The 24,922-nt window shown below is 40.0% G+C and overlaps 3 protein-coding genes across 22 annotated transcripts in view; 1 reads left to right on the top strand and 2 right to left on the bottom strand.

Annotated features, from left to right (window-relative positions):
• Positions 1-3,016, bottom strand: part of trmt61a (tRNA methyltransferase 61A) — a 22,662-nt gene extending 19,646 nt beyond the window's left edge. Inside the window, exons 1-2 of the mRNA XM_008398746.3 lie at positions 2,753-3,016; positions 366-710 (exon numbers count right to left, since the gene is read on the bottom strand). Of these exons, the coding sequence (XP_008396968.1) occupies positions 366-696 (331 nt within the window). The 5' untranslated portion in view covers positions 697-710; positions 2,753-3,016. The remainder of the gene's footprint in view (positions 1-365; positions 711-2,752) is intronic.
• Positions 2,053-10,451, top strand: ckba (creatine kinase, brain a). Of its 2 annotated transcripts, none has more exons than XM_008398743.3 (8): positions 2,053-2,178; positions 6,983-7,170; positions 7,292-7,446; positions 7,523-7,655; positions 8,433-8,604; positions 9,611-9,734; positions 9,821-10,010; positions 10,088-10,451. In XM_008398743.3, exons 1-8 carry the CDS (start codon positions 2,156-2,158, stop codon positions 10,264-10,266), a joined length of 1,164 nt encoding a protein of 387 aa, XP_008396965.1. In that variant the 5' UTR covers positions 2,053-2,155; the 3' UTR covers positions 10,267-10,451. The 2 variants fall into 2 exon arrangements, with proteins under 2 accessions (XP_008396965.1, XP_008396966.1); XM_008398744.3 differs by lacking the exons at positions 2,053-2,178; positions 6,983-7,170 and adding exons at positions 5,201-5,359; positions 5,647-5,848.
• A 1,485-nt stretch (positions 10,452-11,936) lies between these two features.
• Positions 11,937-24,922, bottom strand: part of mark3a (MAP/microtubule affinity-regulating kinase 3a) — a 45,566-nt gene continuing 32,580 nt past the window's right edge. For 3 of the 19 annotated variants that reach the window (XM_081603305.1, XM_081603307.1, XM_081603306.1), the window contains exons 15-19: positions 24,534-24,716; positions 21,369-21,638; positions 19,352-19,378; positions 14,214-14,258; positions 11,937-12,792 (exon numbers count right to left, since the gene is read on the bottom strand). In XM_081603305.1, the coding sequence (XP_081459431.1) occupies positions 12,447-12,792; positions 14,214-14,258; positions 19,352-19,378; positions 21,369-21,638; positions 24,534-24,716 (871 nt within the window). In that variant the 3' untranslated portion in view covers positions 11,937-12,446. Of the gene's footprint in view, positions 12,793-14,213; positions 14,259-17,293; positions 17,342-17,532; positions 17,613-19,351; positions 19,379-21,368; positions 21,639-24,533; positions 24,717-24,922 lie in introns of all 19 variants that reach the window. The other 16 variants (XM_081603308.1, XM_081603318.1, XM_081603319.1 and 13 more) reach the window with 10 other exon arrangements.

The following is a 24,922-nucleotide window of genomic DNA, read 5'->3' on the forward strand; positions in this document are numbered from 1 at the left end:
AGATCTCCTTTGGTGGCTTGAATCTGGATTCTTAATACTCCACACACTGATCACTTCACACATCCCCAAGGCCTTGTCCAAATCCCAAATGGATGACTGGGATTGTCAAAAATCTGACTGAAACTGAGCGAGAGGAGGGGTACAACCTGTGTGGGTTGCCAGTCCAACACAGAAACACACAGGACAACCAGTCACCTATACACACACCCTTACCTGAGGGCAGCTGAGTGTAAAAGACACTAGCCAGATGCAGCTACAAACCATGAGAACTATCAAAACCAACTAACACAACCCAACATGCTTGTAACTTCAACCACATTCAACAACAGTTTGTCAAACACACGTGACACAGAGACAGTTCCCACCTGACTCACAGACTACCGATCCTGGCTTCAGCTCCAGCATCATTGTCACCATGGCAATGTCTGTGGTGTAGAGAATCTGGGTGCGGTGAGGCAGCGCGACGGTCCACAGCTCAGGTGTGGGGTGGAGCACGTGTACCCATCCGCCTTTACTACAGGTTACTTTAGAGCCGTAGCGCTGACCGATAAGGTCCGTGGAATGGCGAATGACTCCGAAGCGAGTCTGTGTCTGAGCGCCGTGGTGCACTTTGACAGCCGTCACCGAGTTGTGGCCCAGGTGAACAATGGCAACATCCCCATCTTGGATTAAATCGGAATATTCAATGAAACTCATGGTTGGCAGTCAGTCTGGAAAACAGAGGTGAAGTTTGTTATATTAAAAAGAGAAAAATCAATATGGCTGTGCTTGTGTAGGCTAATAATGAAACTTAACATATAGCTTAAATTAAAGCCAATTGGGTACAATATAAAACTTTTATCAACAAAAAGGCCTAAAATATAAACAAACCTTCAACTAAAGCTTTTAAGGTCTTGACTGGGGACCAAAATTGCAACATTTGTTACATTTTCAGCTGAGTCAAACTAACCAAAACCTTTGCAAAAAAGATGTCCCCCTCCCCCGTCATCTGTGTTGGTGCTGCACCAAAAACTACCAAAGGAAATGACACAAAAACCTCTGAAGAAGACAACGAGGACCATTTTTGTTTCCTTCTTCACTAAATGGAAACAAAAATGAGGTAGAGATGGCAGAATTTCTCGTCTTTACTAAAAGACCACAAGTCTTTTCTCCCATAGCGCTAGACTCTCGCGTTTGTGTTGGGCGTATTTACCCAGAATGCCCTGCGTTGCAGTCCACGTCCTGCTTTATGAGCAGTCTCCAGTCCGCTTAACATTCTCATACAAATTCAAAACACACCAGAATTTGCTTTGACCGAACCGAGACCGAGGTTTGTAGACGGACCAGAGTTTGCTTCTTGAAGTCCGCATCAGAGTTTTACTGCGAAGTCACATATCCCACTTTCTACGCAAACAATTACAATTCTGCAAAGACTCGACCTCATGTCAGAAAAAATATCTGTTTTAAGAAGGGAAGTAAAATATCCATCAAGAATTTTAAAAGTGTGTGACAGGTGCATTTTGCAAAGAGAGGTTTAACCAATTGAGGATATGTCTATAATTTTGATCTTGAATCAAAAAATAATTATATACAAACTTAAAATATGTGTAGCAAATTCTTAGAAACATTCCATGCTGGAAAACAGAATGGGTAATAAATAAGTACTGGCCTAAAATGAATATTGAGCATACAATTTCTGTCCACAAATTTACTTTATAATTGTTGTTGATTAGTTTTGGGGTCTCCACCTCTCTCCAATTACACTAGTGACTGTTAAAATACTAACTAAGCCATGTATATTTTTCATCCCAGTTTAGTGATACTTTAATTAAAAGTTAATTAAATGCATTTTACAGTGAATTAATTTTTTGAAGTTTTTTTTGTGAATACCAAAACATTTTAGCATAGTAATGTCATATTGACCTATTTGGTGATAAGTTGGTGCTTCCATATTATATAATGTGACTGTTTACTTATTTTTCCACATGTTGAGGACATTCGATTAACTGTGCATATTTTCAAACAAAAATATAACTTCAATTTTCCACAGTTGCTATGGTAACCATTCTTTTTATACCACGCGCTCTGACTGATAGGACACTACTCAAGGCAGTTTTCGAAAGAGAGAGGAAAAACCTTTTTTTCTGTCTAAAAGGGAAAAAGAAAAGACGTCAAAATGTCAGACAACATAGAGAGAATGTGAGTAAGGTTTTCTAACAATTCCCTATAGAGTGTCAAGTTAAAATTGACATTTAAGTTTCAAAATCTAGTCAACTTGTAGTATTTCAGATATTGTTACTACCATTTAAATTAAATCTAACGGTTTAATCAATGGTTCAGCTTCATAATAGTTGACCTACTAGCTATAGCAAATTAGTAATTAAAGTTAAATTATTGAAAATCTTAAAATATCTAGGGATACAGTTCAGGAGTGAAAGATGGCAGTTTGTAAAAGACAAAATTGTCGGTTAGCCGCTAGCTAAGCAGAAAAAGTAAGCGTCTGATAGCCGTTTGCTACCTTAAGTTAACGTTAGCTTCTTAGCCACAATTTCTTGCAATTTAATGTTATTTAATTGCATTTCAGAGATTACTTCAGGAGCATAAAGAGGTGCAAAGCGTTTGCTAGCATGAGCTATTTTCACAAAACCGTTAAAAGGTGACCGTTGAACGTGTTTGGAAATTTTAGAATATGAGCTAATTCAAGCGACACCGGTTTCCTTGACCGGTGGTACCGTTTGACAAGCAAAATAGCCGTTACAAACTCAGCCCCTACCTTCTCCGAAGCTTGCCTATTTTGGTTAGAACTAGCTTCAACCAGTCTGCATTTATACGTCAAATAAATGCTGCTTTTAATGCCGCTGTAAGCGCGTGTAGTAAGTGACAGCTACTGCATTCATTGGCAACACACGTGGTGTTGTTTTCAACGGAAGTAATGTGAAAAGGCCCGGATGATGATCACCCGGAGAGGAAAGACCCCGGATGCTTCTCAAACATCCACAGCGGAGAACGGCGGTCACGTCACACCGTTCTCGGTGTGTGACATGACGCGTCACACGACAAGAATATATATATATATATATATATATATATATATATATATATATATATATATATATATATATATATATATATATATATATATATATATATATATATATATAATTAACATCTAATTGTATATTATTACAATAATAATATATATCCATCCATCCATCCATTTTCTTTCACCCTTGTCCCTCAGTGGGGTCGGGAGGGTTGCTGGTGCCTATCTCCAGCTAGCGTGCCGGGCGAGGGGCGGGGTCACCCTAGACAGGTCGCCAGTCTGTCACAGGGCAACACAGAGACACACAGGACACACAACCATGCACACACACACTCACACCTAGGGGCAATTTAGACAGACCAATTAACCTAACAGTCATGTTTTTGGACTGTGGGAGGAAACCGGAGTACCCGGAGAAAATTAGCCACTATTATTATTATTGTATAATAATTATGTATTATTATACAATAATATATGATTGTTTACGTACAATCATATATTATGATTGTACATTTATGTTAATCGCCATTGAGACGTAATAAAATTCAGATGCTATGACTCGTCAATAAGCGCTCTGCTCTCGAAGAGGTAAACTCCACCCACAGAGCCTCCTTCTCAGTTTTTTGCCGGGTGACTGTTAAGGAGTTTGTCCAGGGATAAAGAGCAAATAGGAACTTTGCTGTTTCTTTCTACGGCAAAATTAATAAACAAACAAAAAAGCAAAAGTTATTCAGTTCTTTTCGTTTGATTTGAAAAATATGCACGATTTGATAAATCTTCTTTTTTCCGTTTTAATGGCTCTAGTGGCCTTTATTTGATAGGGGGCAGACAGGAAAGTGGGAAGACATACGTCAAATGTCACCAGACCAGGATTCGAGCCTGCGAGGAATGACATGGGTTGTGCTTTTCCCCTGCGCCACCACAGCATCCCTTGCAGAAATTCTTTGATCTCCCGTGGCAACCATTAAGCTGGAAGGATAGCTCCGCCTACGAGGCAAAGCGTTTACTCTTGCCAAGCACCACCTTTTCCACAGAGCTCCTCCTTGGAGTTACGGTCTCCAAGTTGAGCCACCACCTTATTTAGCACCCTTTCCCAAGACTTACCCACTTAGCTCCTCCAGACTAGCGGCAGCAGCAATTAGCAAACACCTGTTAGAGCTGTTCATCTGCTGAGCTTATCATAGGAACTACTTCTCAGTGCAACACTGGTAAGAACATTAAAGGCTCAATTAATGTTGTCGTGATGACATGCTGAGTGTGAGAAGGAGACAGTGTTACAGAGGCAAAGGCCCAATTTCAAGGCGTCAAGTCAAATTTCTTTTAAGTCATGTTTGATATATGGAGCAGTTTTATAACAATTGAAGGTAACAGTTACTTAATTGTGCTGTAAAATGACATTACGTGCCTGGTAAATACACAATACTGCCCCTTTAAGGCAGACAAAGTGTCCTTATGTTAAATAGGGGTGAATAATTGTTTTAGGAAGTTTACCGGGTTTTTCTAGTTTCTGTTTCTCATTCAATACACTATTTGTATATTTGTGTGTATTTATTTACAATAGTAATGTGACAATATAATTTTTTAATTATCAGTTAAAAAAATCAGCTCATTCTGCTTTGCGTTGAATGACATAGGAGTTACAAGAACTGATCTGGTCAGCAGATTGTAAAGAAAGATTGAATATTAAATCTTTTGTAAAGAAAGATTGAATAGTTTTGCTGACCTTGGTAATGATGTAGCATTGCTGAAGGTGTAGGCTGCACTGCAGGTGGAGCTAACTGGTCAAATGTGGTTCATTATATGTGGCGGTTCGTTTCAGGGAAGTGGCAGCTGATGCAGCAGAGGAGAGGCATCTGGATGTAGCACCAGGGGGACTTGATTTTGAATACATAACGTCTCACGACATCATATAAATTGGTGAATACGTGTAAACAATTTTTAAAGTGAGTTTAATTTAAAAAAAAGAAATAAAAAGGTAGAATTAGTTGCAGGAATATTTGCTCTTGTTATTCTGGAAGTGCTGGTAATAAGTAATAAGCCAGTTGTAGTTCTTCTGCTGCAAATTACTGGAGAAGAACGTGAGTCGAGAGGAGCGGAAGTGATCGCTGCAGCCGCATTCACGCCTCCATTTGACTGAATGGACTACAAATAGTGGCCAATGGGAGCAGAGACGGTCATCTATAAATCCCATCCCAAGTGAAGGCTGGTCTGAGAGCAGTTAGGACGCCGCCGGTGGTGTGTGTGTGTGTGTGTGTGTGCTCTTCGGTCGGAAACATAGGGATCTTTGTATCAACTAGTAATAGTAGTAGTAGTACCCCCAAAGCCCGAACACAACAGGTAGGGGACTCTTTCAATTCTAGTCCGTTTTATTTGGGCCATAAAGAGGCAGCTTGTCTTTTTAACTGTTTGGATGTTTATTCGGCGGAAGCTTCTTCTTCTTTTTCTTTTTTTTTTCTTTTTTTTGACATGCGTTTTTCACACGGCTAATATGAAGATTTTTAATAGTTATGATAATAATAATAATAACAATAACAAAAAATGTCTTAGATGATTTAAAATCTACCGTTGAGGTGCGGGTTTGTGTCTCTGCTTTTCACCGCCTCTCCCCTCCATCACCCGCCCAGGGAACAGCCATGCCTTTCGGAAACACGCACAACCAGGCGAAGCTGAAATACTCCTCTGAGCAGGAGTACCCGGACCTCAGCAAACACAACAATTACATGGCCAAGATCCTGACTGCGGCCATGTACGAGCGGTTGCGGACCAAAGAGACACCCAGTGGATTTACCCTGGATGATGTTATTCAGACTGGGGTTGATAACCCAGGTAAACGAATTAAAAGACGAACAACAAAATTAAAACAACAACAAAATTAAAACAACAACAACAACAACAAAAAAGTTGATGCTTGATAATCAAGCCTGATTGGCTAAAAAGCAAGACATCAACATTTCGGACTTCGACCTCAATGAGATAAACTAGAGCCAACATTTTGACATAAAAGTTTTATGTGTTACAAACTGCCATCTTGCCTCAAATGTACTTATCTCAGAAAATGTGCAAATTTTGTTACATCATATGCCAAGCAGATTACATAGTTTATGAAAAACTGCCGCTGATAATCCCCAGCTGCTAAGGTTCGTGATGTCATCCATTTCTTGTGTAATAACCTGCAGCGTGAGAAAGCTTATCATATTCCTACACTGAAAAAAGAAAACAGGTGATCAAAAAAAAGTAGTTAATTTGTTACAAGTAATTAAATGAAGTTCCTCTAAGTTTAATGTTTTTGAATTTCAATTGTCATTTTAAACAAACTTTAGTAAGTTTGGCAAACTTCATTTGATTACATGTAAAAAAAAATTAAAGCTGCAGTATGTGACTTGTTGTGAATAAATTTGACATATTTGTTAAAATGATCTTATCCTGGTGTCTGAAAAAAATGGAACTCCTCTGCCTCATCCCAGTACTACAGTACAATTACTCTGGTGCTCACCCCTTCCTGTTTGGTCTTTGCTAGGCTACAGCTGGTTTACCACAACATAGCCTGCCACTAAGGCTAGTTAGCATAGCCACAGATGATGGCGGACTAACAGTTTTTGTGTAACTGTAAGTTGTTTTTCCACCATTAGCACATGTAGCTAATGTACAGGAGATTGATTGACTGCACTAAAACCCTTCTCCTGGCTCTGATTGGTTGCTTTAGACCGGGAGCGGTGCATAGTGACACTGGGAGGAAGTGGGCGAGATTGATCTTTACAGACATTCTCTCTCACACTGTCACGACATGGTGACGGCTTTATTAAATGTAAAAATCATACTTTTCATAAAAGTTACATACTCCAGCGTTGGCTAAATTGAATTAAGTTGGCGCTCCATTCTCTTATCAGTGTAGCGTTTTGTTTTGTCCATAATGTGCTAAGTGAAGTGTAGCCTCACCCTGTAGACCGTGTTTCTGTTTAGCTCTGAGAGCATGGCCAAGCTGTCAATGAAGTGGCTGTCAGCTGAGGATGAGTATCCAGATCTCTCTAAGCACAACAACCACATGGCTAAGGTCTTAACTCTGCCCATATACAAGAAGTTGAGAGAGCGGGTGACACCCAACGGCTTCACCGTAGAGGGTGTCATTCAGACAGGGGTTGATAATCCGGGTACAGTAACAGTTCCACCTTTAAGTCTGATCAAAGTTGACACGTTGAGTTGAGGAGAATGAAGAACTCTATGTAGTGTAATTTTTTATTTTTTGTCTTGCGACGTGACGTTTCCCTGCAGGCCACCCGTTTATCATGACCGTGGGCTGTGTGGCTGGGGATGAGGAGACGTATGAAGTTTTCAAAGAGCTGCTGGATCCTGTGATTCAGGACAGACACGGAGGTTACAAACCCACAGACAAGCACAAGACTGACCTGAACTCAGAAAACCTGAAGGTACTCCGGTTGGGGTTCACTGAGGGGCCAGGGGAGGGATGGGATCGATTTCTAAACAGTCTGTGCGTCCTCTCAGGGCGGCGACGACCTTGACCCCAAGTACGTCCTGAGCTCCCGGGTCAGAACAGGACGCAGCATACGTGGCTTCTGTCTGCCGCCACACTGCAGCCGTGGAGAGCGGCGGGCCGTGGAGAAGCTCTCTGTTGAAGGTGAAAGTCCTGAGCCTGGAGGTGCAGGGAGCATGGCTACTGCTGGGACTTGTAGTATTTATGTGTGATTATTATGCAAAAAACAAACAATGGATCCGTTTTCTGACAGTAAACCTGACTGGAACTTATTGTTGAAGGGAGGATGCCCTCTAGCGGTAGCAGTCTGAAAAATACAGAGCCGTTCAGTAAATGGGAATATTATTGAAAAGGCCATTTATTTCAGAAACTTTATCACCGAGTGAAACATATTGTATAGGTTAGTAACATACAAATGACTTTATTTATTTTACAATTTTACGTCAATGATTAATAAAAATAATTAGACTTAAAATAAAAATATTACATCAGACAAAAAAACAACTTTTTGTATAGAAATGGGATATTATTTAATGCCTGATTTAGGATGCTTTTTTAAAAAGTACTCTTAATTTGAGAAATGAATCTCATCAGAACACATATTGCCACCTTCCTAAAATAAAGGCAAAAGTGATCTTTGCAAAAAAAAAAAAAAAAACTTTTAGCAAAAAATGACAAACCATTATTTCAGGAAGAGGACAATATTCCAATTTATTTTACATGACCTCATTGTTCTGAGCTAAACTAAGTATTTCTGCCAGTCCCGCCTTTAAGTTTAATTTATTTTTTCTGAATCCATAGCCTGTTTTCTTCTATTGTGCCATGTTGACTGATTGATCCATTATTTGCATACAAACGGGCTTGAACAAACCCAGCCCTGCGTTTCAGCTGATGTCTGACGTGTGTCCTCTGTACCTGCAGCTCTGGCCGCTCTGAGTGGAGACCTGAAGGGGAAATACTACGCTCTGAAGAACATGACCGAGGCAGAGCAGCAGCAGCTCATTGACGACCACTTCCTCTTTGATAAGCCCGTGTCTCCTCTGCTGCTGGCCTCAGGAATGGCCCGGGATTGGCCGGACGCTAGAGGAATCTGGTGAGGATTCCTGTTTTTCCAGATATCAGAATGGGCCGACGTTCCAGGCAGAGATGCGAGATCATTTAACAAAAATACATTTCCATGTACCCCATCCAAGTGCTTTCAACTTGACAAGTTCGACCGTCATGGCAAAAAGTTTATAACAAAAAAAACAACCTCAGCTTTTTAACAAAAACTGTTGAAAATACTTTAACTGCATTAGCTGTGTTCAGTGTGAAAGTACTAATTCACTTAATCTAATGAAATGGTGATCACAGTAAACTCACCTTAAAGCAACTTGATGAACACATTAAATGATTCATCAGACTCAATGAATGGAAAACTTAACTTCTGTTTAAAGTGACTGGGAATGTAAACACACTCCAGTACTAACAGTCTGTCTGACTTTCCAAACGTCACCATGGTAACTGACTGCTTTAGTGAAACTAACTAAAGGGCAGGTTAAGACAAGACAACCTGGATATTTGTGGCTTGATAATTAATCTTCTACGTTTGTTTAAAGGCAGAGGCAAAATCAGACAAAGCTCGCTCAACTTTAAAGAATATACAAAAAAACAAAATGCAACCAAATTCTAAAACAAGTGGAACCAGCTTGTGTGTGTGTTTTTTTTTCATTCTTTTAACAATTTGCAGCTCAATGTAACATTGGGATGAAGGTATTCTGTACAATTATTGGTTGAAGTTCATATCTGAACCTTAATCGTCTAACGCCATCTCCTCTGGTTAGGTTTATTTTTAGAGAAATGTGACTTTTCCAGACTAAACTCTGACAGATTGATTAGACCTACAAGCAATATACTCTAGTAGTCCCATGTGTTTTTATACTTTGAGGAAATTGAATAAACTTCACGTGTAAATATCAATGTCATTGAGAATTTTTTTTCTATTTTCAAACTTTCATTTCTGCCTTTTTGGGAGAAAAATAGCTTTTTTCCCATCGTCATCATCCACAAAAACGGAATTAAATTAGTTTTCTTCTGACAGTCTCTCTCATCTTCAACAGGCACAACGACAACAAGACCTTCCTCGTGTGGGTGAATGAGGAAGACCACCTGCGTGTGATTTCCATGCAGAAGGGAGGAAAGATGAAGGAAGTGTTCACTCGCTTCTGCACCGGTCTCACCAAGGTCAGTCAGGATGTTTTCATTTCAGAACCGTTGTCTCGATGAAAGCTGTCCGCCGACCTAACGTCTGGCTTGCACCGTGTCGGTAGATCGAGACCCTGTTCAGGGAGAGGGGCCACGCCTTCATGTGGAACGAACACCTAGGTTACGTTCTGACCTGCCCCTCCAACCTGGGCACCGGTCTGCGCGCAGGAGTGCATGTGAAGCTGCCAAACATGAGCAAGCACGCCAAGTTTGAAGAGATTCTTACCAAACTGAGGCTCCAGAAACGGGGCACTGGTAAGGACGGTCGCCCCGGCGCCGGTTCTTCTCATCCTGTGCAGGTTTGTGTTAGACTTGCTCTTGTCCTCTCTCAGGCGGCGTGGACACAGCTGCCGTCGGCGGAGTGTTTGACATCTCCAACGCTGACCGACTGGGCTTCTCTGAGGTGGAGCTGGTCCAGATGGTGGTCGACGGGGTCAAGCTGCTGGTGGAGATGGAGAAGAGGCTGGAGAAAGGCCAGGCCATCGACAACCTGATACCTGCCCAGAAGTAAAGCCATCCTGAAGAGAAAAAAAAATAATACAAAGAATACTCCTGTTTCTCCCTTCCTGTTCCTCTCTAACCTCCACTATCTTCCCTCAAAGCCCTGCACTCTGATTGGCTGCACTCCCAGTTTCAGTTTTTGACTTGTGTATTTAAAGATCTGAAATGCAATAAAAATGGTTTGGTTCAAGTTGAGATCTGTAATGTTCCTTAACCCAAACAAAGTGTTTTAATATGAAAGATGAGTTTTCAAAAGATTTCACTGAGGGAAATAAAAACCAGGTCATACCTGACCCTATGTGAAAGAAGTAACTGATATGTTTTCTCCATTTGCAGCTCACTCTATCTGAATTATTATAATACAGAGCATGATGTGTTGCTTCTGTGATCTTTTCGCAAACTTCCTGTTGAGTTCTTGATTCTACAGCTTTGGCTAAAACTGAACTCTATTTTCACATATAGTCAGGGTCTGTTAGGCCACTTGTTTTAACTTATAGGGATAAATACAAAATCCTATTTTTAAAACTATCAAGTTATCATTGATAAATGTTTGATCTGAAACATGTACAGGTAAAAACGCAGGATTATGGAAAATCAACTTTTTAGTTTTACATCATTATTTCATGAGAAACATACTTGTCATGTTGCCTTGATTTTTTTTCATGCATGTTTGTAAAAGTCCTTCAATCGCCCATGGCAACCATTTAGCTGTGCACCTCGATGGAGCACGCCATCGAGGTGCTCCTCCTTCATGCTACGTTCTCCAGCTGTTGTTCCAACTCAGAGCTGCCCCTCCCTGTCACCTTCAGACTAGCAGCAGCAATTAGCAAACACCTGGTGGCGCCGCACATTTGCTGAGCTCATGAGCTACTTCTCTGTTCAACTGGAAGAAAGTTAAAGGAACCATGTTGTGATGACTTCCTGAAGGCGGAGTTGGAGAAAGAGCAGGAATTTAAAAAAAAAACACCGGCCCAATTTTAAGGCGTTAAATGAGTAAAATTTCTTAAGTCATTCAATATACATTTTTATATCTGAAGGAAGTTACTTGATTGGGCTATAAAATTTTACTATGTGCCTGGAAAAATACATAATAGTGCCCATTTTAGGCCAAAATCCACACCACTGGCAAATTCACGTTTAAAATGATTCAAGCCCTTTTCTCACAGGAATTGGCAGGCATCTATGCATGATTTTGAAAATAAAAATACAATTTGCATTTTATATATATATATAAAGCATGCTGACATTTCACTCAAATAAATGAAAAAAAAAATCTGGCATACATCAATCAACCCTTGTGATTGACCAGATGTCTGGAAGTTTTTACTGAATTTGATTTCGCTTTAAGGTTGGAGTGTCTCCTTACAACAACCCTAATTTTTAGTTTTCAAGTTTGGACTACTTGGTCGTCTACCAAGAGCCGCATCTAAACCTAAATATGCCAGGTGTATGAATAATTTTGGGCCTTACAGTCAAGAATGACCACATTTATTTTTCCACCACAGCATTGTACAATAGATACATCAACTGATTTAATGTATGGTTTTAAAGAGGGGGAAACTTATTCATTTGAATGTGAGCATTTTAATCCCATTTAATCAGACATGTTTTAATCCCAAAATGTCTGAACTTTAAAAGTATCTATCCTGCTGGTTGTGCTCCAGTGATGAGACGGGACGGTCAGGTTGACAGACGCTTTAATGGAGACATGAGTGAACCTTAACCATGTGGGCATCAACATGGACTTCCCATTATCTCTAACTTTTAACAAAATACAAAACAAAAAAATTTAAAAGTGTAGCAGTGAAGCCATCTTGAAAGCAAGATACATTATTTACACGAGAAAAAACAAAAAGCTACATCTTTTTTTTTTTTTTTTTTACCGAGAAAAATAAAAAGGTGAAATAAATAAGACCAGAAATGCTTTTTTTTTTTCTCCACATTCACAGCATGACAAATCATTTTCAACTTGTTAATGGCGACCCCTGGTGGTCAAAACAGACATTAGTAGATAATTCAGTAATTATTGCCAAAAGCCTGTATCTATACATTATAATGTTCAATACATACTGTGTTTTGTTTAAAAAAAGGAGACATTTGGAAACTGCTACTTGGATGATTGTACAGCTTAAATACCTCTGAATATAGATTTAATTTTTTTTTCTAACTTATACTTTTCAGTCCTTTTGTTCATAGTTTTAAGTCGTTGGCAATTTTGGAAGCAATGTTCTTGAAAGCGATGGATGACCCGGATATCCTTTTGAAGCGGACGCCGTTCAGGGAGAGACGGGGGAGCTTGCAGACCTCCATCTCCCACTGGACCAGATTCTCGGCACGCCCGTCGCCATGGACGCAGAGGAGCAGGAAACTCTCTTGCTGTTCGTAGTCGCAGTTGTTGGCGTCGAGCACCTTGCGGATCTCCCTCATGATGTCGCAGGGCTCCATGGAGCTGGTGGTTCTCATATTCCAGGTGAATCTGAGGGAGCGGGGCTTACTGTCTTTAATTTCCCCTTTCTGATCCCCAGGTACATGGCGACTGTGGGGAGAGACACGGAGGAGAGCTTCACTTAGTTTAGCTAAGAATAAATAAAAACCTTGCTGGGATTGTTTGCAACAAATCCTTCACAGAAGTGACTTTTTTTAGGGTGGGGGGGTGAATGAAACTATAAAGACTAATAAAGCTGAAGTTTTTCTTATTGTGACCTGAGCCGCTCTGAGTTCAGTTCATCTTTATGTCACATTTGGGTTGCAGCACAAAGCTGTGGAGCCTTGAACTAGACAAAATGTAGTCAACAGTCATTACATCTTTCTTTTTTTTTTTTGCTTGTGAAACCAACTTTTTATTCCAGCTTTATTCCAGTTTAAAGGCAAAGTTAAATCTTATTTTAATAATAAAAGCAAAAACAGTTTTAAATAATCTAAGACCATATTTACTCTCGTTATTTTTACTACATTTTGTCTGTGACTTCCAAACTGAGAAAGGGGAAGTAAAAGAAAGTAAAGCAGACTGAAGCCATCTCTGAAAAACCCAGAATATCCTAACATTAAGATTCGATTCATTTGAAGTAAATTAAAAAAAAAACTGTTGATAAGATATTTGAAACAAACGTCTTCCTACCTGACAGATGTAGATTAAAAACGTATTTCTGATAGCAAATGAAAACGGCATCATTCAAAAGATAATGTAAGAAAAATAAATAAATATTGACTAGCTTTAAAGCAATCAAACTGTTTTTAATCTTTTTTTATTTCTGATCATCTCTTTCCATGTTTCCATGTAGCAGAAGCTCCACGTCTTCTTACCGTCACTAGTTTATAAAATTAAAGGGATTGCTTCAACACATTTTACATTATAGCATAAAATCTTTTTTTTTACTTGAGTATTCTAATTTATATTAGATTTATTTGAAATAAATCTATTTCAAATAAATGGATTGTTTTTCTTGTGTTGTTTTGATTTGAAACTCCAGTAATTATTGGCTTAACATTTAAATCTACTTATTTAGTAAATAATTAAATTCTGGTCATTTTTTCTTCTCTGGCTTTACAAACCAGAAAAGAAATGTTTCTTTTCTGGTTTGTAAAAAAAAATAATTCTACTTTTCATATCCATTTTTTCTTTTAATTACTGACAAAAAACACCAAAATTTGACATTTTAAAATAGTTTTTACTAAAACTTCCCCCCCACCTCCACCGCTTTCTGGGTTTTTCATAGATCATGTAAAGGAGTATTTTTGGAGAATCTCAACAGAAACCGGAGACGTTTCAGCAGAAACAAAGGCTGACAAAAGAGCTAGCATGCAGCGTTAGCAGAGCGGCACGTCACACAGCCATGCAACTGCAGCAACAAAGCTTCAACAACACACTGCTGCAACTCCTACACACTCGGGGCAAAGCAGCGCGGGCCTGACGCTACATGGGAAGCGGTTTGGGGGGCGGGGCAGGTATAAGCTCACCTTGAGCCCTCAAGTCTCCCGTTTCTCTCAAACTCGGTTGAGACTCTGAGGCGCCGTGAGAAGATTCACACAGGGAGGCGTGGGGCAGTCGGGGGAGAAGAAAACAACAAAACAGATTGTGGATTGTGCACAACAGAAATCATTTCTGATCAATTTCAGTGAATGGAAAAAAAAAAAAAAGTGTGCGACGGAATACGTGAGCGACGGTGTGAGCCACCACCACCAACAAAAATAAATTAGAAACACAAAGAAAGATGGAAGAGCTGGCTTCCATTAATGTAAGTGAAGAAGAAGAAGTGATGAAAGAAACCAAAACGGTGAGGGTCGTTCATCTGGAAGCAACGACAGAAAACAGAAAAACAGCAGCAACCAAGCAGGTGGGATGAGAAAAGGAAGACGGAGAAGCTGCGAAAAAGTTCTCGGAAAAGATCGAGTCAACGCCTGATTGAAGAGGTTGAGACTGTAGATCTCATGTGTCAATTACTAAATGTTATCAGGATCATTTGGAAGAAGATTAATCGCTTTTCATTCACTAAGTTAGGAAAAGTCAGTGAGCAGATGAAGCTGCCGGGTTTGCAGTCAGCGAGATGTGAAGTTCACAGTCCAGTCGATGTGTTCCTGTGACTGCAGAATGCCAATGACCCAACGTCTAGTCCACCGGGAGGTGAGGAAGACGTCCTGGGCTTCATCATCGGGTTCCAACTCGTGTGTCTTAAAGGGCACGTTTAAAATGAGCTCAGTTTCTGATTGAACAACTTGAGAATGACACGCTGGACTGTCCACTGTCCTTACGAAAACTAAAAACGAACAAAAAAATCTCTCGAGTCTCACGTTAAATACCAGCAGCGTCTACTTTGCAGAATTAAAAAATAAATGCTGCAGACTGACTGCAAAACGTATATTTAAAATAAAAAAGGAAAAAAGAACAATGTTAAATCTATGGATGCACCGATCCACTTTTTCACTACAGATACCAAAATCTGAGGTTTAGCATCAGTTGAACTGACCTAAAACAATAATTCTTTTCTTTTTTAAACAGACATAAATGTACTGAATTACACATTTATTTTCCAACTCCGCACCAGAACAGCTCACAGAAACACACCAACAGTGCCACCAGCTGGTCAAACATGGAAAAACAACTTTCATTTGTTCAGTCAGTGAAATTAGGAGTAGAACAGCCAATGGAAAATAAATAATAAACTGATAAAAACAACAGGTTGACTACTTTGGTCAAATATGTAACAACTAAACTGTAACAAACCTCGTTTCAAATGACTCAGTATGTGCAATTAGGAATTCTAAATATAATGTAAAAATAAATAAAGCATGATGCTGCTCATGCATTAGTAGATTCAGTGTAGAATTAGACTGAATAGATCTGCCCTTATGGATTGAGAACATTGTCACAATTCCTGATCTAGAATTGTTTTCAATATCAGGACCGATCCATATATTAATATGGGATCGGTGCATCTAAAATCAAATCTGTCCATTAATGAGCGGACTGCTTTACTGAAATATTAGTTGATTTAATGTGAAATGATTTCATCTGCTTATGTGAAGAGACGCTGAGAAGTACAGTTTTTCCTCCCTTTAACTATTTTCTCCAATTGTTTCATTTTTTTTTCTCCATATTTACTAAAGACGCACCAAGAAATCAGTGCTGCTGCTGATTTTCAGCTCCACTGACAGACAGGAGCCGCCCTGCAGTGTCCAGATTCAGCTTTAGCTGTTTTCAGGCACGGAACATGTAAGAGGGCATTTAATAAAAAAGAAACCATTTTCACTCCAGATGCTTCACTCTGGTGTGTGTTCGTCACGTTATGTCTTTGATGAGTCGGACACAACTTTCCAGTCCGTTACAGGAGATCAGGTCGTGTTCTGCGTTAGTGTGGCTGGTTGTACTGGCAGAGAGGCGAGCTGACTTCAGCAGATAACAGGAAGGCTGATCATCACAGATGCATGTGAACCAACTCCAGTTTTCAGGCAGATGACCGATCTTTATAAAGCTTGACCGGCCTATGTTGACTTTTGACCAACCTGAATTTTTATTTTTTTTTTTACTGAAAAGTTGCTAAATATAGCGACAACGTTGCTCATTTAGCAACAGTGGGCTGGCTGTTAACAGCCAGCAGGTTTAAGTGCATCAAACCTCTCACAGCAGAGTATAAGAGGACAGTGACTGACCAGGAGTGACTGACCCCACAAGGGGTTTCCTCGCCTCTACAGCAGGGGGTCAACTCTTTCATTTTTGGCTATGACAAGATCCTGAATGTTCCCAAAAAGCCAATGGTACCAGAGGGAGATGAGATCGGCTTCACATGTATTGGCCGATTGTAGAACTCCAAAAACAAAGGAAATATGGGCTCATTTAACGGTTCACTCCTAATTCTTGCCGTTTCTCTATTGCATGATTTTGAGCTGTTAACCTCCGGCTGTCATTAAATACGATGGATTTGGAAATACTTGGCAGATTTCTGAAAATCTGAGGTGAAATAATGATTTACCTTTTCTAGAAAAAGCTGCAGAGATCCGTCGTTACTGCAAGAAACCCTAAACATCCAATACGCTAAAACAGCTAAAAACGTCAAGTCCAAATCGTTTTGCCTGTTTTAACACAGTAAAAATCGTATTTTCCCGTGACTCTCACGGCAGTGTGATGTCACCTTGGCAACCTAAATGAATAATGAGAACTCTGAAATAATTTTACAGACCTCTACTGAAAGTTGATCAAAAACGTCTTTCTGAGGGCGCTCACGTTGTTAAAAGCATTTAGATACAGAAATAACATCTAAATAATGCGACATCAAAACTCTCCTCTGACAGGACGGGTGTTCTGGACAGGCTCCCATCATGCACTGCAGCGAGGAGGAAACAGGACGTGTGGAATACTACAGTTTAACATCTAGAAGAGGACAAGAGGACAAGTGAACAGACGGGACAGACAGCAGGTCCTGGGCCAGCCAAAATGGCGCAGAACAACAAAAAAACACTACATGAGGAGCGACGTCTGAAAACCAGACTGTTTCTTTAGAGACTTCCTCAGGGACAAATTAGGAGATCGAAACAACCCTTACTCTAGATCTTCATCTTCCTACAACTCTCTATATCTTCTGCTCGAGAATCTGAAAGAAAGATTGGAATCTGAGGAAACTGAAACAACGGGGAAAAAAAACGAAGGAAAAAATATTAAAATGAATGGCATGAGGACGGGGCAAAAAAAAGAGGAGGGAAAAAAAGCATGGCAGGATGATGAAAAAGGAAGGAGGAAATAAAAAGAAAAATTAGGAAAGAAAGCAAAGGGCAGAAGACTTACTAAGGGTCTTTCCTCCCTGGGTAGAAGGGTTGGCAGGCCCTGTTTTGGCTATCTGCCGTTTGGCCGGGTCAATACTGACCCTGGGCAGAGAGGAAGAGCAGCAAGAAGGAAAAGTTAAGGACACGAGAAGGTAAGGAAGACAAAAAACACAGAAACTGTGAGGAGAGGAGAGGAGGTGACTCAGCCTAAAATGTCCTGAGGAGGGAAAAAAAAAAAGAAAAAAAAAAAAAAAAAGATGAAAACTCACTGATCAAGTCCCAAGATGTGAAGAGAAGTACGGAGACTCAGAGCTGACAAAATTTAGTAAAAGGTTATCAGACAGGTCAAAAACTACAGAGGGGGGATAAACAGCAACGGCTTCACACCTTTTACTACATTTTTTCACCTCCGCAGACATGAGAACAGAAAAAAGTGAAAGGTGTTTGAGTGAGACTGGAACAGAGTGAAAGGAAGCCCTGCATCGTCATGGAGATGGAGGTTCCCAGAGCAGCCACTGGAGGCCGCTGTCGACCTCAGGGCCAGCACTCCAGGAGCTGTGCTGCACTTTGTGCTAAACACGCCACAGTCTACAGAATGATCCACAAAATGATCCATAACTGTTTTTATCAACCCAAAGCTTTCGTTACGGCTCATGAAGTCAACACCTCGTCTCTTATGTCTTCTGAAGGAACCTGTCCGGTTCTTTAAGTCTCAACAGATAACGTTTAAAACCTTTACAGGGGGGTGGAGGGGTTTCCTCGCCTCTACAGCAGGGGGGTCAACTCTTTCATTTTTGGCTATGACAAGATCCTGAATGTTCCCAAAAAGCTGATGGTACCAGAATGTATTGATAAAACGGATTAAACTGTAAATAGCAATAGCTCTGTGTCCCTTCTTAAAATTACATACCCGAATCAGTCCCAATCAATCAAAATCACTAATTTTGTGGTGCCACTTTAGAAATATTTGCAAAAAATTGTGATATTTGCGCTTATGTATGACGGGTAAATGTGACTGTTATTTGCCGTACGATTGTGGACGAGGACTTATCAAGTAAGGCTGAGGCAGCAATGTAGTAGAAGAAACAAATACTGCCACTTGCAGCTGGGAGTTGGCATCACTTTAATCCGATTTTAAACAGCAAGACGAACACGGTAATGAAACGCCCACCGAGCTTTTATAGGAAAGGGACAAAAAAACCCAGGTTGTGTTTAATCAGAAAATGTGTTTAAGAAGGAGCGAACTAGTCTGTCGTTTGGTCTTTTTATTATTATTCATCAGTTGAAATCAAGAACGCAAACCAGGACTAGCGTACATCTGCACACCTAGAATAATAATGCAGGAGAATAATGTCTAAAGCACCGTCTAATGGCGGCTGTGTTATGCACCATGACGACTGTGGGGCGGAAATGACCCACAGTCAATGGCGGCTGGAAGAAGCAACCCCATGCATGTGCTGACGACTGATTAGTGACAAGCTGCTTCGTTGTTGCTGTTGGTTTATCGGCTGATTGGTCGGCTCAGCCAATCAGCTTTCAGCCACTCAGACCAACCGCAGCCAAACGGAGAGCATTTACACACATGGCTCCTCTCTGAGCAAAACAGAGGACAGAGTTTTACTTCATTACATCAGTGCTAAAGCATCTTTTGACACCATCCGTTTGGAAGACTTAGCAACGTTGGTCTGCTTGGAAGCTGTGTGTGTAGATGCCCCCAAACAGAGCAGGGTGTTAGTTCGGTGCCAGCAGCCCCACTCGGCTCAGAAACCAAGTCGCAGCTTCTCAGTGAGGCCCATCTGGTTATAGTTGGTACAGAGCGGAGAACAGAGCAGGAGTCCTACCTTTTGGCAAACCTGAATGACATGTTTCTACAACAGAGGCAGACAAAGAAACAGTGAGAATGGTGAAAGAGAAAGTGGGAGGAATAAGGGAGGGGAGTGGGGAGGGGAGGGGCATGAGGGGGCTGAGTGCATGAACAAAAAAATGGCGGTGGTTGGAATCGTCGTTTCTCCTCTGATTCATCATGAAATGATTACGACTCTTGTTTATTTTAGGTCAGTCGTCGTTGGATGTCGCTGACCTGACTGCTGCCGCTTCACACACACGTAGGCTGGGTTCCAACAGGAATACACAACAATGAGTTAAGCTAATGTTGGGTTTCGCTTTCAGAAATGATTTTCTGTCTTAAAAACTGAAGGAAAAAAGGAGCAGAAACTAGTTAGTGTGTGTGTCAGTGTGCAAAATATTAACACCCTTTTTAGGCTTGCCACATTCTCATAGAAAGAAACTTCAGTGCATTTTATTTGGATTTCATGCGACTAAGAATAGAGCATAACTGTCAATGGAAGAAAAATACATCTTACCAAGTAAGGACTCTAAAAATAATATATAGCTACAACAGACCCTTCAGAACTCCCCTGTTAGTAAATCATCAATGCAGATAACTATTCTGATGATTAAGAAAATGTACCTGCATTCTGACATCGACTCTGTATTATTGTCAAAATACCAATTATTCTGACCATTAATCGATTAAATGTATATTTAAATTGGCATATTCTTAAACGTTTTTATTTAGCCAATAAGCCTTTTTTACACAAAAAAGGGAAATAATTCAATTAATTTTAAAGAAGAAATTTGAATCTAGTGAAGCTAAAACTATGAGGAATTCTGAGTAAAATATATTTACAGAGAAAGATTTAAATATTTTTGTACAGTTCTGGCTGTCTGTATAACAATTAATCGATTACTGAATTAGTTAACGGTTATCTCAATAATTGATTCATCATAATTAATAGTTTCAGTTAGAGAATAAGTGGAATCATGAAGACCCAGGAACCCAGTGGACCGGTCAGGGAGAAAGTTCTGGAGCCTTAACCGTATCTGACTGCAGTGAATCCATCTGAAAACGGCATCAGCTGCTGGTTCCTCCACCGAAACAGAGAGGCTGTAAAAGGAGCCAGTTATTCAGAGAAACAGCCAAGAGGCCAAAACGTGAACTTTATGGATGAGCAGCATGAACTCAAACATACAGCCAGAGCTACAATGGAAAGGTTTGGTTCAAAGCATTTCTTTGTTATAAAATGGTCCAGTTCAAGTCCAGACCTAGCTCCTTTTGAAAACTGATGCTCACAAAAAAAATGTTCTATAATATGAAATCCCAATAAAATACACTGATTGTGATTTGAAATATGTCAAGAGGTGTGAATACATTTGCGAAACACTGTACGTTAGATGAAAAACAACTGTTACCAAAACACTGCTGTGTATTGATTTATTGAATATTTATCTGGTCAGGGTCAGTTACCCTGATCCTCATTTTTCATCGTTTCCCGTTCCTACAGCTGGAGTCCAGTTATTCCATCTGAAGCTCCTTCAGAGTTTCTCAGCAGCCAACCAGGCAGCGACATGAACTACTAAGATTTAAATATATTAATAAAACTTATAAAAATCATGATCCAAACACTGAAGTACTCCCATACAAGATGTTGATTAGGGATTAGGGCTATTGTAGAAAGAAAAAAGGAAGCAATTTTCCACCAAAAAATGTTTTTAAAATTGAGATTTTTTTTCTTGCAAATTTTCAACTTTCAAACTCAGAAATTGCCACATTTTTTCTAGAAAAATTTTTTGGTGGAAATTTGCTCCTCTTTTTTTCCTATCCACCATGGCCGTCCCCCTAGCATGGACACAGGTAGGACACAGCACTGTATTCAACGACCACATGAGGTTATCGTCTGCAAAGGGCCGGGATCATCCTGAACGTTCCAAGTTGGAAATAAGCGACATGTTTTAGAACAGTTGTGAACTGAACTCCAGCCCAGCTTGATAAACCTGCTGAGGAGCACGGACACCTACCTGCGGGTGAGTTTGGACGTGAGCTTAGAGAACAGGTTGCTGGTTCCACGGCTACGGGTTTGGGACAGGGGCGTGGCGTCGTGGGACAGGGTGGGGGACGCCGGCGGCCCGTTGTATGTAGCGGTGCGGCGGTCCCTCAGCTGGCCGCCGTGGAAGGTGCTGCGGCTGGCCGTGCCACGAGGGAAGCGGAGGCGGTCGGGCGTGGTGGCATTGCTGATGCTGTGGGTGGATGCCACCGGGTTCCTCTGGTCGCCGGGCGACACAGCAACACTGTCGAGGCGAAAGGAGGGAGAGGTCATGGTCTGACGATGCTTCACCTTTAACCTGCATTCCGGTTGTTTCAGTGCAGCGAGATAACATGCAAAATATTGAATATATCTGAAATTATTTAATCTGTGTGCATAACAAGATTTTTAAAGAGTTCCAGTTTGAAACGAAAATTGAGACTGAATTTGGATTTTGAGACGTCAGATATAAACAGAGAAAAATGTATTTGTCTTTGCAGATGGATTTAAAACAATGACACATTTCAGCACATGGCTGGAAAACCAAAGAAATCTGAAACACAAATATAAAAGTGTTAAGCGTAGCATAGGGCTGGGCGATACTTTTCACACCAGATCCAATTTTTTTTAATTTTTATTTCTTGACAAAAAGAAAATATGTTCAAAAAAGTGGCTTTTACTTTAGTCAGCCTTTTCTGAGTTCTACAATGGAGTATCAGGGCCAGGCTACAGGTATTATTGTTTAATTATAAGAATATAGTTATAATAATAGCAGAAAAGACACAATTTAACCAAAAGCAGGAAGTTTGCATATAGAGTTATGATTTGACATGACAAACCCAGTCTGTGTGGTTCTTTCAGCTGTTTGCACAGCTGAAACTTATTAGAACTTTGATTGTTTCAAAGTTCTAATAATTTGATGTGTTAAGAAATTAAGTATTACCATATTTTAAATATTACATTTTTATGTAGGAACTCATAAAATGACTCCTTTATTATACTTAAATGACCTAATTCTGGTTGTGTTATGACTATATTGTTGTATTATTTTGATTCTATTGTTGTACGACTTTATTCTTGTGATAAATAAAATAATACTTTTAAGCCTGGCCTTAGTACTTAGTCATAGAGCTGAATTCAACATCCAAATAAAAAAAAAATCTGTAAAGCAGGCTTTCCAAAGTGACGTTGAAATCTGACGTCACTTTGAACCATGTAATCTAAAGAGTGCATTGGTAAAAAAAATAAAATAAATAAATTTAAAAAATCCAGATTTCCCAGAGATTGACCTTTCAAGATGAAAAAAATTTGATGGATTGTTATAATAAACTCATCACCCAGCTGTAGTAAAAAATTGAATTTTTTGATCATTTATCTGTTAAAATGATGAGTTACTAGAACTGGAGTTCTTCCTATTCTCCTTAACAGCATGAATTACTAGAATTAGCCCAGTTTCAATTGTAAATCAGCAAGTTAAAGACAGACATTCATAAACTTGGGAAAACCTGTCTCATGTAAATTCACTTCACTTCAAACTACAACAGAAAAACAAAAGCCAGAGCAGCTTTCCACCCCGTACATGAATGCATAGAGGTGCAGAGTGAAGGGAGGACAGATGATGAGCAGAGGACATCCAATAGGAGGTGAGCAAGATAAGAAGTCCAGGGTCAGAGTTCACAGCAGAAAACTGAGGTGAGATCAGGAGCAGGTTGTTGATGTTCGCTGCAGCAGCAGCAGGGGATCATCAGGGGAAGGATGGAAATATGACAATATTCGTTGCTAAATCCCAGAGATTCACTCATCAGAATTTTGTGGCTCGTTTCCAACAACAACACAGTATTTAATAAAGTATAAGATACGTTCCAATGAAGCTCATTTGACATATTGGAAATAGCTTTTGAAAATTGAAAACCAGTTTAATACGGTCAGCTATTTAACATACTTTGGAAACACTTTTTGAAGGGGGGTGAATAAGACTGTCATGACACTTTCATAAACATGACATAAGACCCGTCATGAACATGAATAAGCCTTCATGAATATTTATGACTGTTGTCATAAAGCGTCATTTGGTAAATTATGACACTTTTAAAACAAAGTTGACATTATTCAAAATGTCTGTTATGACAACTTGACATTAACCAAGAAATCATTACTGATATAAATTTTACCTTTAATAACAAAGTTACCTAATTTTTAAAGTGCGATCAGTAATACTTTTAGGACAAATTTATAAACAAATTAGAAAAATCTTAGAACAAATTTACTGGCTAATTTCAGCCAGTCACTGGTCTGGCTAATTTCAGTCAGCCAACCTTCTTTTTTCCCTTCAGATAGTTTTTGCTGAGATCTGACCATTTCTGAATGGCTGTTCACATTCTGACCGCTGCCGCCATCAGACTCCAGGCTGGACGGTCTGTGGCGACCAGGGAGGCCCCTCCTCACACAGCACTCTGTACACTAAGGTCAAGACTGATGCTGCACATGTCGTCATGTGTTGATCAGTTCTGAAGCTGAGCAACAAAATGATGACTAGTAACAGGAAGTGACATGTCAATGTGGTTAGCTTGAGGCAATGGAGCCTAAAAGAGACAAAGCGGATACCTGCAACTCGGATGAGTGGTGGGTTTTTTTTTTTGGGTCCCATGTTTTTGGGAATAACTAGCATGATATAAAGCTCAAAAAAGTCAATTTTACAAGATACTGTCCCTTTAAATAGAGAAGCAATGATTGCTTCAAACATTATTCAATCTGGCCTCTTCCTGCTTTCCTTCGTGTAAAATCTGGAACACAAGAAGGCATAAGTTTGGAAAAAAAACTGGGTCCGGTCCATGTCTGATTTAAAACTACAAATCAACAGGCCAAAAGTCATATGGGCAGCAGAGGTGAATTAGAACCATTTTTACAAGCAGTAAGTATGGACCAACTAAATGAAAGTCATTTGTAGGCTGAAAAGTGTAAATTATCCTCAAACATGCTGACATGTTGAAGATCTTTTTACTTGTGTTTAATAAGTTTAATATACGTTTTTGTAAATGTATTCCGTGCTTTAGTTGCAGGGTTACAGCGTGAAGCTGCATGTGTGGGTTAGCAGGGCAAAACAGGGCTGATGCATAACAGGAGACAGACGGGGGGTGGACTGGGAGCCCTGCTGTCTTACTTGGCCGAGCAGCGGTCCAGAGCGTAGTAGGAGTGGGGCAGGGTGGCCCAGTCTGCCTGACAAGCATACAGAGGGCTGACGGTTTGATACCTCTGCTGTACCGAAGTGGACGAGGCGCCGAAAATGACGGCAGCAAAGGCAGAAGAAGAAGAGGGGCTAGTGGCACAAGCCATCTCAGTCATGCTGGGCATGCCGAAACGATGAAGGGAAAAAAAATACACATCCCACATCACAAACAGGTGGGGGAAGAAAAAAACCCAACAAAAAAAAACACGAGACAAGGTGGAAATAAAAGGAGGAACAGAAGAAGAAAAACAAAAAAATAATAATCAAGGAATAAATTGGACATTCCTAATGAGTGGTTCAAACTGAAAACTTGCTGTTCAGGC

Source organism: Poecilia reticulata, chromosome 22 (assembly GCF_904066995.2).
Source record: "Poecilia reticulata chromosome 22, P_reticulata-male-v2, whole genome shotgun sequence".
In the NCBI taxonomy this organism is placed as follows: domain Eukaryota; kingdom Metazoa; phylum Chordata; class Actinopteri; order Cyprinodontiformes; family Poeciliidae; genus Poecilia; species Poecilia reticulata.

Coding starts and splice junctions, on each gene's coding strand:
- ckba (XM_008398743.3), top strand. CDS start 2,156: ATGTCAGACAACATAGAGAGAAT. Junction 7,656..8,432: donor GGAGAAGCTCTCTGTTGAAG/GTGAAAGTCCTG, acceptor CTGTACCTGCAG/CTCTGGCCGCTCTGAGTGGA. Junction 8,605..9,610: donor CCGGACGCTAGAGGAATCTG/GTGAGGATTCCT, acceptor CATCTTCAACAG/GCACAACGACAACAAGACCT.